Source organism: Lethenteron reissneri, chromosome 1, assembly GCF_015708825.2.
Source record: "Lethenteron reissneri isolate LAM-NWPU_2019-01 chromosome 1, ASM1570882v1, whole genome shotgun sequence".
In the NCBI taxonomy this organism is placed as follows: domain Eukaryota; kingdom Metazoa; phylum Chordata; class Hyperoartia; order Petromyzontiformes; family Petromyzontidae; genus Lethenteron; species Lethenteron reissneri.
The window spans coordinates 7,898,549-7,911,477 of NC_083779.1; the positions used below are offsets into that span (position 1 = coordinate 7,898,549).

Consider the following 12,929-nt stretch of genomic DNA (forward strand, 5'->3'; position numbering starts at 1 on the left):
ATGGTTACCCCCCGCCCCCTCCCCGTGAGACCTTGTCGATGTCGCAGAGGTTGAATCCATAGGCAGGCGACGAGGTGGGGCCCTCGTTCAGGAAGTTGAGGATGAAGAGGAGCAGCTGGGTCAGCTGGGTCAGGCCTTGGCTGGAGACGACCGCGCTCAGGGCCGCGAGCACGACCTCCTGCTCTTTCCGAGCCTGGTCGAGCACCTCGGCGCGGGTGAAGTGGAAGAGCAGGCAGCGCAGGCGCTCCGACAGGTGGCCCTCGTCCACGAGCTGAGGTCACACGGCCACAGGGTCACGAGCAGCACAACCGCGGGGACACAGAGACACGCGCGGCACAACCACTGTTGGAGATCGACATCGTGGAAACCATCGGGCCAACTGTTCGAGATCTACATGGTAGAAATCATCAAAAAAAACTGTCTGAGATCTACACGGTAGAAACCATCCAGAGGGACTGTCCGATATCTACGTGGTAGAAACCATCAAGAAAGACTGTCCGAGATCTATTTGGTAGAAACCATCAAGAAAGACTGTCCGAGATCTACACGGTGGAAACCATCAGGAAAGACTCTCCGAGATCTACATGGTGGAAACCATCAAGAAGAACTGTTCGAGATCTACACAGTGGAAACCATCAAGAAGGACTGACCGACATCTAGATGGTAGAAACCATCAAGGACTGTTCGAGATCTACATTGTAGAAACCATCAAGAAGGACTGCCCGAGATCTACATGATGGAAACCATCAAGAAAAACTCTCCGAGATCTACATGGTGGAAACCATCAAGAAGGACTGTCCAAGATCTGCATGGTGGAAACCATCAAGAAGGACTGTCCGGGATCTACATGATGGAAACCATCAAGAAAAACTCTCCGAGATCTACATGGTGGAAACCATCAAGAAAGACTGTCCAGGATCTACATGATGGAAACCATCAAGAAAGACTCTCCGAGATCTACATGGTGGAAACCATCAAGAAAGACTGTCCAAGATCTGCATGGTGGAAACCATCAAGAAAGACTGTCCAAGATCTGCATGGTGGAAACCATCAAGAAAGACTGTCCAAGATCTGCATGGTGGAAACCATCCAGAGGGACTGTCCGAGATCTACATAGTGGAAACCATCAAGAAAGACTGTGCGAGATCAACATGGTAGAAACCATCAAGAAGGACTGTCTGAGATCTACGTGGTGGAAACCATCCAGAAGGACTGTCCGAGATCTACATCCAGAAGGACTGTCCGAGATCTACATGGTGGAAACCATCCAGAAGAACTGTCCGAGATATATTTGGTAGAAACCATAAAGAAAGACTGTCCGAGATCTACACGGTAGAAACCATCAAGAAAGACTGTCTGAAATCTAGATGGTGGAAACCATTAAGAAAGACTTCTGAGATCTACATTGTAGAAACCATCAAGAAGGACTGTCCGAGATCTACACGGTGGAAACCATCAAGAAGGCCTGTACAATATCTACACGGTGGAAACCATCAAGAAGGACTGTCCGAGATCTACATGGTGGAAACCATCAAGAAGGACTGTCCGAGATCTATTTGGTAGAAACCATCAAGAAAGACTGTCCGAGATCTACACGGTAGAAACCATCAAGAAAGACTGTCTGAAATCTAGATGGTAGAAACCATCAAGAAAGACTGTCCGAGATCTACAAGGTGGAAACCATCAAGAAAAACTGTCCGAGATCTACACGGTGGAAACCATCAAGAAGGACTGTACGAGATCTACACGGTGGAAACCATCAAGAAGGACTGTCTGAAATCTAGATGGTGGAAACCATCAAGAAAGACTGTCCGAGATCTACACGGTGGAAACCATCAAGAAAGACTGTCCGAGATCTACACGGTGGAAACCATCAAGAAAAACTGTCCGAGATCTACATGGTGGAAACCATCAAGAAGGACTGTCTGAAATCTAGATGGTGGAAACCATCAAGAAAGACTGTCCAAGATCTGCATGGTGGAAACCATCAAGAAAGACTGTCCAAGATCTGCATGGTGGAAACCATCCAGAGGGACTGTCCGAGATCTACATAGTGGAAACCATCAAGAAAGACTGTGCGAGATCAACATGGTAGAAACCATCAAGAAGGACTGTCTGAGATCTACGTGGTGGAAACCATCCAGAAGGACTGTCCGAGATCTACATCCAGAAGGACTGTCCGAGATCTACATGGTGGAAACCATCCAGAAGAACTGTCCGAGATATATTTGGTAGAAACCATAAAGAAAGACTGTCCGAGATCTACACGGTAGAAACCATCAAGAAAGACTGTCTGAAATCTAGATGGTGGAAACCATTAAGAAAGACTTCTGAGATCTACATTGTAGAAACCATCAAGAAGGACTGTCCGAGATCTACACGGTGGAAACCATCAAGAAGGCCTGTACGATATCTACACGGTGGAAACCATCAAGAAGGACTGTCCGAGATCTACATGGTGGAAACCATCAAGAAGGACTGTCCGAGATCTATTTGGTAGAAACCATCAAGAAAGACTGTCCGAGATCTACACGGTAGAAACCATCAAGAAAGACTGTCTGAAATCTAGATGGTAGAAACCATCAAGAAAGACTGTCCGAGATCTACAAGGTGGAAACCATCAAGAAAAACTGTCCGAGATCTACACGGTGGAAACCATCAAGAAGGACTGTACGAGATCTACACGGTGGAAACCATCAAGAAGGACTGTCTGAAATCTAGATGGTGGAAACCATCAAGAAAGACTGTCCGAGATCTACACGGTGGAAACCATCAAGAAAGACTGTCCGAGATCTACACGGTGGAAACCATCAAGAAAAACAGTCCGAGATCTACATGGTGGAAACCATCAAGAAGGACTGTCTGAAATCTAGATGGTGGAAACCATCAAGAAAGACTGTCCAAGATCTATATGGTGGAAACCATCAAGAAAGACTGTCCGAGATCTACACGGTAGAAACCATCAAGAAGGACTGTACGAGATCTACATGGTGGAAACCATCAAGAAGGACTGTTCGAGATCTACATGGTGGAAACCATCAAGAAGGACTGTTCGAGATTAATCTAGTGGTAAACCACCAGGGCTGCAGATAGTCATAGCCGTTAGTCGTACTCTTGCCTTGTAAATACGTTACTGTAAAATAAATAGTCTAGAAAATGGAACCTGTGCAGGAGCTTCTTTACACTTTAACTCATGACTTAATAATGTATGATTACCAATAATAGTAATTAACGTATTTATCTAGGAGAGCCACACAGAGTGTCGATCAGAAGTGGAGGGGGTGCGGTCCTGCATTCGCTTTTTATTTTCCGATGTTTTCAGCCAACTCATAATGAGTTGTGTTTATTATACAAGTTTGGGGGGGGGGGGTGGGAGAGAGGTAAACCGGAGCATCCGGAGAGAATCCCACGCCTTGTGCGAGGGGGAAACACTCGATACCACTGCAGATGTCCACGCTCGCTCTAACCGCCTTGTCCTGCCAGACGAGGGGTGCCGGAACCTCCTCAAAAGCTCCACCCAAGGACAGGAGGAAGGTTCGCAACGTCTGTGCGGTGATCTCTTACCCACAGCGCAGGATTCCAGGCAGGCTGCGTGCAGCGGTAGCCACCACCACTACCATCGTGACGTCGATGCCGAGAGGACAGATCGGCAGTGATGCCGCCATACTGTCACAACCGTACGGTTTAGCCCGTATTCTTGTACAGGAGAGATTGAGTTTGCAGGTCCATACGGCGTACAGACGTTTCAATACGGGCCAAATAAATACGTGGTTGGGTCTATTTGTTTGTGTTTCTCCCTTGTGATGCGACTTTGTGTAGGATGAACGTTGAGATTTCTAAGGGGCACGGGGTGACCAACCAGGTCTGAATTTGTCTGTAATAAGGTAGGGTGCACTGATAAGGGGTTGACAGGTTTGCACCGGGGGGCAGGGGGTTAGGTGGGAAATGACGACGCAGACGGAGACTTGAATGTCGACCTGCAAGTAGAACAACTCGGGGGGCTGCAGGGGGGCCCCCTGGCCTTGCCTCTCTCTCAGCGCCAGCTCCTCCTCCTCGTTTATCTTCTGCAGCGATGCGAGCAGGCCCTGTGGGCGCACGGGACACAGATCCCCCGTGTGGCCTTAACAACCTGCTGGGGCAAGTGCTGTTAGCGAGCAGCACCTATGACGGCCGGCACGGTGGCACACGAGGGGGGTGGGTGGCCAGAACCACGCCCAGCCGCCTTCGTCTCCCCGGTGGCGATGTTTACACATTGCACCAGGTACTCATTTTGAGGCTGAGTCGACCTAGGGGAGGCCCAGGACCGGTTCAGATCATCGTCACTGGCGTTGGCCGCGAGTGGGAATCGAACCCGGGTCGCGTGGGTCACGCGCGTGTGTGTGTGTCGAGCTCACCCTTGTGGGGAGTGGTGGTGTAGCGGTTAGCGCGCTGCGCTATAAACCCGGCGACACGGGTTCGATTCCCTTTCATGGCCAACATCAGTGACGATTATCTGAACCGGTCCCGGGCCTCCCCTAAGTCGACTCAGCCTCAAATGAGTACCTGGTGCGGTGTGTAAACATTGCCACTAGGGAGGCAAAGGCGGTCGGGCGTGGTGCTGGCCACCCACCCCCTCGTGTACCGTTCCGGCCTTCATAGGTGCTCGCTAACAGCACTTGCCCCTACAGTCTGTTAAGGCTATATGGGGGATCTTTGTCTTTTGTCAAGCTCACCCCCACGCGTGACACACACACGCGGGTGGGGCGAGCGTGACACACCAGCAAGCACGTGAAATAAACTATTCAAACTATCCCCCCCCCCCCGAGGTAAAGCCCCACTGAGCTATGAAGCTCTTTTTCAGAAGCGACCTGGGCCACGAGCGATAGCCCAACGAAGTGGCCGTTCATCGTCACGTAGACATTTTCAGCAGCCGAATACTCTAAAACGCGTGATGTTAATTATAACCGTGGAGGAGAAACCCGGGGGTAAATACACACGACCGCGAGGAGAGAGAGAGACTTGAAAACTCCAAATATACAGCAGCAGGCGTCAGGGTCGGGATCGAATCCGTGACCTGCTGTAGACCAGGCGATGGAGTTAACATCTCCTAGCCAGCGTGATGATCAGAGAGACACCGCAAACTCCAAATATACAGCAGCAGGCATCGTCATGGTCGGGATCGAATCCGCGACCTCCTGTATACCAGGCGAGGTAGTTAACATCTCCTAGCCACCACAGCTCACGTGACTCACCGGCTCACGTGACATACACGTGGAGCACGTGACAGGCGCAGGGTGCACGTGCCGCGACCGCTCGGTTTACCTTGATGCTTTTGATGTGGGAGAGAGAGGCCATGTCTCCCGTCAGGGTGGCCCTCGCGATCTCATCGTACGACACCTTCGCCGACTTTGTCAAGATGTCTGCATGCGCGGTGGCGGGGGGCGCGGGGGGGGGACGGGTCAGGATGAGAGGAGACAGGGAGTCGGATAATCACCGCAGTCACGACCCCTCGCTTATAGGCTCGTGTATTTGTCCGGGAGGGCGTCACTGAATCCCAAGACGTTTTGGGGTTTTTGTTTGTCCACGACAGTGCCGCTATGCAGTGCCGCGCTACATTGGAACGGTCGGTCAATTCCGCGAATTCGATCGCCGACCCTTCGCGTAGAGGCAGGGTAGAGGGGGGGGAAGAGACACGACCGGGAGAACCCGGAGAGAGAGTTCGACCCGCTTGTCAAGGAGATGATGACCCCCCCCCCCGCTCAAGGTGGGCGACGACGCGGGACGGGGGGCTCGCGAACCCGCTGGCCACGCTGCCGTCCACTGGCCCCGGGGCAAATCACGACGTGTGCCCCCCCCCCCTCACCACCCTTCGCCCTCGACGCCTTCAAACTAAACCTGAAATCTGACGCCGTGACGTCGAAGCGCGGGGGGGGGGGGGGGGAGTGGGGGACCCCCCCAGCGCGGGGCCCAGGGCAGTCATCCCCGATTCGCCGTTGTACCCCCTAGGGGCGGCTGCTGTCTCACCTCTCCTGGCCACCTCGGCGGCTGTTTGGGAGTTTCCCCGAATCTGGGAGCGACACGGGGCCCCGGGGTGGTGGGGTAGGAGTGGTGGGGTCGGAGTGGTGGGGTAGGAGTGGGGGTGGTGGGGTAGGAGTGGTGGGGGGTGGGGTCGGAGTGGTGGGGTAGGAGTGGAGGTGCTGGGGTAGGAGTGGGGGTGGTGGGGTAGGAGTGGTGTGGTAGGAGTGGAGGTGGTGGGGTAGGAGTGGGGGTGGTGGGGTAGGAGTGGTGGGGTAGGAGTGGGGGCAGTGGGGTAGGAGTGGGGGTGGGAGCTCATGGCTGTCCCTCTCACCAAAATTCTGCAAGACGTCTTTACTGAAGACCGATGAGGCCTCAGCGGGGGACGCGGGAGTTGGCAGAGACGTCGCTCCGGTTGACCCTCCGGCCCTGGGCTGCTTAGCTGCAACACGGCAGCAGCAGTGGCGGCACCGTCACCACGAGACCCACACGACCCCGCAGTCGCCATCGTCGTCATCATCACACCGGTCGCGCCCGCACACCGCGAGTTCCCCAACCGCTCTCACCTCGTCGTCTACCTGAGCCGAAGCCGAGGCGCTCCGGCTGCCCGGGGCCTATGCTACAAGCGTGACTGGTGACTGATGATGACAGCGACAATGGAGAAGTGAGGACGCAACGCGGTGTGATTTGGCGGGCAGGCCGGGACTGGGACGAGGCGCGCTCGTCACACCGCCGTTGAGAAAGAAGCGAAGAACCAACGGGACTTAAATCCTGGACACGGCGCTCCGTAGCCCTTTTCGTTGGATCTTCAGCGCCCTTCTGAAAACGTGAGTAATTAAGCTGTTGAACTATTTCAACGAAGCGATTTTGTTTTTTTTATTTTTACCAGGTAAGGCCCCACTGAGCTATGTAGATTTTTTTTTCTCAGAAGCGAACCGGCCACAAATGATAGCTCAACAAAGTGGGCTTAACGCGCGGAAATGTATAGCGGCCAAACACTCTAAACCGTGATGTCGATTTTAAATGTGGAGGGGAAAACTGGAGGACCTAGACTGCAACATGCAAACTCCAAATATACAGCAGGTGTCAGGGTCGAGATTGAACTCACGACCTCCTGCATACCAGAAGATAGAGTTAACATCTCCTAGCCACCACGAGATGATTGCCCCACTGCAATCCATGACCAGATGAACCCGTGATACCAATATCTTCGTGATAATCTGACCCATGACCCCGTTATACCAATACCCCCGTGAGAATCTGATCCATGACCCCATTATACCAATATCCCCGTGAGAATCTGACCCATGACCTCGTTATATCAATACCCCCGTGAGAATATGACTCATAACCCCGTTATACCAATACCCCCGTGAGAATCTGACCCATGACCCCATTATACCAATACCCCCGTGAGAATCTGACCCATGACCTCATTATACCAATTCACCCGTGATAATTTGACCCATGACCCCGTTATACCAATATCCCAGTGAGAATCTGGTCCATGACCCCGTTATACCAATACCCTCGTGAGAATCTGACGCATGAACCCGTTATACCAATACCCTCGTGAGAATCTGACCCATGAACCCGTTATACCAATACTCCCGTGAGAATCTGACCCATAACCCCGTTATACCAATACCCTCGTGAGAATCTGACCCATGACCCCGTTATACCAATACCCCCGTGAGAATCTGACCCATGACCCCATTATACCAATACCCCCGTGAGAATCTGACCCATGACCTCATTATACCAATTCACCCGTGATAATTTGACCCATGACCCCGTTATACCAATATCCCAGTGAGAATCTGGTCCATGACCCCGTTATACCAATACCCTCGTGAGAATCTGACCCATGACCCCGTTATACCAATACCCTCGTGAGAATCTGACCCATGAACCCGTTATACCAATACTCCCGTGAGAATCTGACCCATGACCCCGTTATACCAATACCCTCGTGGGAATCTGACCCATGAACCCGTTATACCAAAACTCCCGTGAAAATCTGACCCATGACCCCATTATACCAATACCCCCGTGAGAATCTGACCCATGACCCCATTATACCAATATCCCCGTGAGAATCTGACCTCTGACCCCGTTATACCAATACCCCCGTGAGAATCTGACTCATGACCCCGTTATACCAATACCCCCGTGAGAATCTGACCCATGACCCCATTATACCAATACCCCCGTGAGAATCTGACCCATGACCTCATTATACCAATTCACCCGTGATAATTTGACCCATGACCCCGTTATACCAATATCCCCGTGAGAATCTGACCCATGACCCCGTTATACCACTACCCCCGTGAGAATCTGACCCATGACCCCGTTATACCAATACTCCCGTGAAAATATGACCCATGACCCCGTTATACCAATACCCCCGTGAGAATCTGACCCATGACCCCGTTATACCACTACCCCCGTGAGAATCTGACCCATGACCCCGTTATACCACTACCCCCGTGAGAATCTGACCCATGACCCCGTTATACCAATACCCCCGTGAGAATCTGACCCATGACCCCGTTATACTAATACCCCCTTGAGAATCTGACCCATGACCCCATTATACCAATATCCCCGTGAGAATCTGACCCATGACCCCATCATACCAATACCCCCGTGAGAGTTGCCATGACCCCGTGAAAACACAAAAGCAAATTCCGTCGTGGAACTGCGACCAGGTGATTACAAATGACCCGGTGACACGATGACCTCGTGGCACTATGACCCCCCCCGCCCCCCCCGGACGTCGAACTGCCCCAGCTCTGACCCGCGAATGCCCGCAGGAGCTGTGCCTGGAACTGGGGGCTGTCGAATCGTGCCTCGTCGGCTCTGCTCCACACACTCCTCCTCTCCATGGCGCTGGGGGCGATCTGCGGCCAGAACGCCGCACGGGCAGAGAGACACACACAGAGGTGAGTGGGCGGGTGAGTAGGTGAGTGAGTGGGTATGAGTAGATGAGTGGGTGGGTATGAGTAGGTGAGTGGGCGGGTGAGTAGGTGAGTGATTGGGTAGGTGAGTAAGTGAGTGGGTGGGTCAGTAGGTGAGTGAGAGGGTAGGTGAGTTCCTGGCCAATGTTACCGCTGAGTATATGAGCCGGTGGGTGAGTAGGTGAGTGGATGGGTGAGTAGGTGAGTGAGTGAATAGGTGAGTGGGTGGGTGGGTGAGTAGGTGACTAAGTGGGTAGGTGAGTTCCACGCCAACAGACCGCTGAGTAGGTGAGCGGGTAGGTGAGTAGGTGAGTGGATGGGTGAGTAGGTGACTGAGTGGGTAGGTGAGTGGGTGGGTGGGTGAGTAGGTGACCGAGTGGGTAGGTGAGTTCCAGGCCAGTGGACCGCTGAGTAGGTGAGTGGGTGTGTGAGTATGAGCTACTCAAGAGCGCAGAACGATCAGGTGGTCACCATGAGCTGGCGAATGGAGATGGCGACGATTGACAATGGATTGGACCGGCACTCACCACGTGTGGGTGGGTGAGTGGTGGATGAGGGGGTGGGTGAGTGAGTGGTGGATGAGTGGGTGGGTGGGTGAGTGGTGGATGAGGGGGTGGGTGAGTGGGTGTGTGTGTATGCTTGTGTGTTGGGGAGCGGTAGTGTAGTGGTTAGCGCGCTGCGCTACGAACCCGGCGTCCCGAGTTCGATTCCCGCTCACGGCCAACGCTGTTGACAATTATCTGAACCGGTCCTGGGCCTCCCCTAGGTCGACTCAGCCTCAAACGAGTACCTGGTGCAGTGTGTAGTAAACATCGCCCCTGGGGAGACAATGGCGGTAGGGCGTGGTGCTGGCCACCCACCCACCTCGTGTACCGTTACGCCCTTCATAGGTACTGCTCGCGAACAGCACTTGCCCCGACAGTCTGTCGAGGCTACACGGGGGGATCTCTGTCTGTGTGGTACCCACCATCTGCCACCTGACAGGCCGGGTCGCCCGCCTCTTGTCGTATTTCTTCTTGGCCTTGAGCCACGGCGGAATCCTCGCCGTGTCCGGCATCCCAGGCATGGGGGGAGGTTGTGGCGGTGGCGGCGGCGGCGGTGGCGGCGGTGGCTGCAGCTGCGGCTGCGGGGCCGCCTTAGCGGGACCCCGAGGGGTCTGGCCAGGGACTCCAGCGGAGGGGACATCGACGGAGGGGCACGGTGGAGGACACGGCCCCGCGCGGCTGGGGTCGGCGGGGCCGTTCGAGTTCGTCGACGGGCGGCCCTCCCACCCGGGGGACTCCAGATCCACGAGAGGAACCTTGAGGTGGCCGTGGTGAATCCCCAGGTCGTGTAGCCCTTCGCCCTCGCTGGGGGTCCCGGCCGGTGGTGGCGTGGGGTCGCCTGGATTCTGGAGGAGGGGGGGGGTGCGGAACGTCGTCGTCGTCGTCGTCAGCTTTTGACGAGGATCTTTCAAGAATAGAGTTGATTTAACGTGTATAATTATTCTTCTTGGTTCTTTCGGTAAAGTCACGTAGAAGGGAAGTAATAAAATAAAAAAAATAAAACATAATAAAATAATTCTCACGACGTTTCGGCCACAACGCATGCAGCCGTCCTTCACCTGAGGACGGCTGCTTGCGTTGTGGCCGAAACGTCGTGAGAATTATTTTATGTTTTATTTGTATTATTTTATTACTTCCCTTCTACGTGACTTTACCGAAAGAACCAAGAAGATGAATCCCTGCAGTCACGAAAGCTTTAAATCGAAATTTATAATTATTATTTGGTTCTTTCGGTAAAGTTTACATGTTTAAAAATATATATATACACGTGGGGTGCTTCAAACAAATGTGAACACTTCTGAGAATTTGCAACAATTACCACGTGAAATGTGCCACCTCGGGAGACCACCTGGAGAAGATTCCAGGCACGCGTCGACAACGATGGAGAACAAATGGGAGAGACTCATTCTAGATTGGAAGTGTTAGCGGATCTTTCTCCTAAATCAGCAGTTGTCCTGCTGTATCGGTTCCACCTGATGACGGTCGCTTATGTTGCGATCGAAACGTTGTGATTTAATTTGTATTTTATGTTTTATACCCACGTGACTTTATCGGAAGAACCAAAGAGTATGGGAGAGCCTCTTTGATTTTTTTGAAGCTATTAACATCACATTTGTTATCACGTTAAAGTGTGTTATTATCCGTAATTTTTTCATTAAAAACGATAGTCCTGTATAAGTGTTTAAAAAAATTAAGCACCCTGTGTGTATGTGTGTTGGCACAGTAGGGGGCACAGGTGGTGCATCAGCCAGTCATCTCGGTCATCTCAGTCAGTCGACCCGTGGCACCTGCTGGGTCTGCCCCGTGACCTACTGCCAGCGGGCGTTCGACAATTCACGTGACTTCAAGGTGCACATGGCCTGGCACAAGCGTCGTGGTGACGTCACCGCCACTTAGTGGCGAATGGCGGTTGTTGTTGGCACAGTAGGGGGCACAGGCGGTGACATCAGCCAGTCATCTCGGTCATCTCAGTCAGTCGACCCGTGGCACCTGGGTCTGCCCCGTGACCTCCTGCCAGCGGGCGTTCGACAATTCACGTGGCCTCAAGGTGCACATGGCCTGGCACAAGCGTCGTGGTGACGTCACCGCCACTTAGTGGCGAGTGGCGGTTGTTGTTGGCACAGTAGGGGGCACAGGTGGTGCATCAGCCAGTCATCTCAGTCATCTCAGTCAGTCGACCTGTGGCACCTGGGTCTGTCCCGTGACCTCCTGCCAGCGGGCGTTCGACACTTCACGTGGCCTCAAGGTGCACATGGCCTGGCACAAGCGTCGTGGTGACGTCACCGCCACTTAGTGGCGAATGGCGGTTGTTGTTGTTGTGTTGTTGTTGTGTTGTTGTTGTGTATATATATAGCGGTAGTGCAGCGGTTTGCGCGCTCCGCTAAAAACCTAGCGACCCTGGTTCGATTCCCGCTCACGGCCAACACCGGTGACGATTATCTGAACCGGTGCTGGGGCTCCCCTAGGTCAACTCAGCCTGAAATGAGTACGTGGTGTGTAAACATCGCCACTGGGGAGACAAAGGCGGTCATTGCACTGTTACACAGTGTAATAATCGCATCTCGGGGGACCACCGATAGCAACAATGCGTGCGTGATTTCAATAGCAAATAAACCAGGATGCAGTTGACCGCTTGCGGCAATATACGAATTTTTTTAAAAACGTTCCTGAGGAATCACACTTTTGGCAATCAGAAGCCTGCACTGGCCCGCTCCGACCGGCCCTGCAGGTTTCACCATCGGCGCGAGAGCGTTCGAGTGGCAGCAAGGGGGGGCCTGGTTATGAATTCTGTCAGCTGTGTCACCACTGCGGTCTAGACAAATGTGTGTGTGTGTGTATATACCACGAGACCTGTTTTGGCAACAGCAAAGTATAAAAAAATAAGAATAGGTTTTGATTTGAAGCTTTCGTGACTGCAGGTGATCCCATCAGTGAAGGACGCGATTGAGGACATCCAAGCTGAGTTGTCTTATTGGTTCTTTCGGTAAAGTCACGTAGAAGGGAGATAATAAAATAATAACAATAAAACATAATAAAATAATAGTGCGAATTGTATTATTTTATTATGTTTTATTTTTATTATTGTATTATCTCCCTTCTACGTGACTTTACCGAAAGAACCAAGAAGATGAATCCCTGCAGTCACGAAAGCTTCAAATCGAAATTTAAGCTGAGTTGTGTCTGCGGCAGCAGTTGCATTGGTGAAACGAAGCGACGTGTCTCAGACCGGGGTCGCGAACACAAAGCGGATTTGAAACACAGCAGAACCAACACCTCGGCGGTGGCGGATCACATGTTTCAACGCTGTGGGCACACGTGGCATTGTTTTATCCGAGACCAAGGTGCTCTGCAAACCCCTCGGGACCACCATCAGAGATTTGTTCACGAAGCCATCCAGATATACAGACACAACTTTAATCGAGAAGAT

General features: G+C 52.6%; 1 protein-coding gene across 1 annotated transcript; it reads right to left on the reverse strand.

Moving 5' to 3' along the window:
- Positions 1-4: 4 nt before the first annotated feature.
- Positions 5-10,040, reverse strand: LOC133341356 (protein diaphanous-like). The gene is made up of 6 exons (XM_061549943.1): positions 9,925-10,040; positions 8,798-8,900; positions 6,329-6,436; positions 5,302-5,399; positions 3,978-4,085; positions 5-271 (listed from the first exon to the last, which is right to left on the reverse strand). The coding sequence occupies exons 1-6, from the start codon at positions 10,021-10,023 to the stop codon at positions 5-7; spliced, it is 783 nt and encodes a 260-aa protein (XP_061405927.1). The 5' UTR covers positions 10,024-10,040.
- Positions 10,041-12,929: the final 2,889 nt, after the last annotated feature.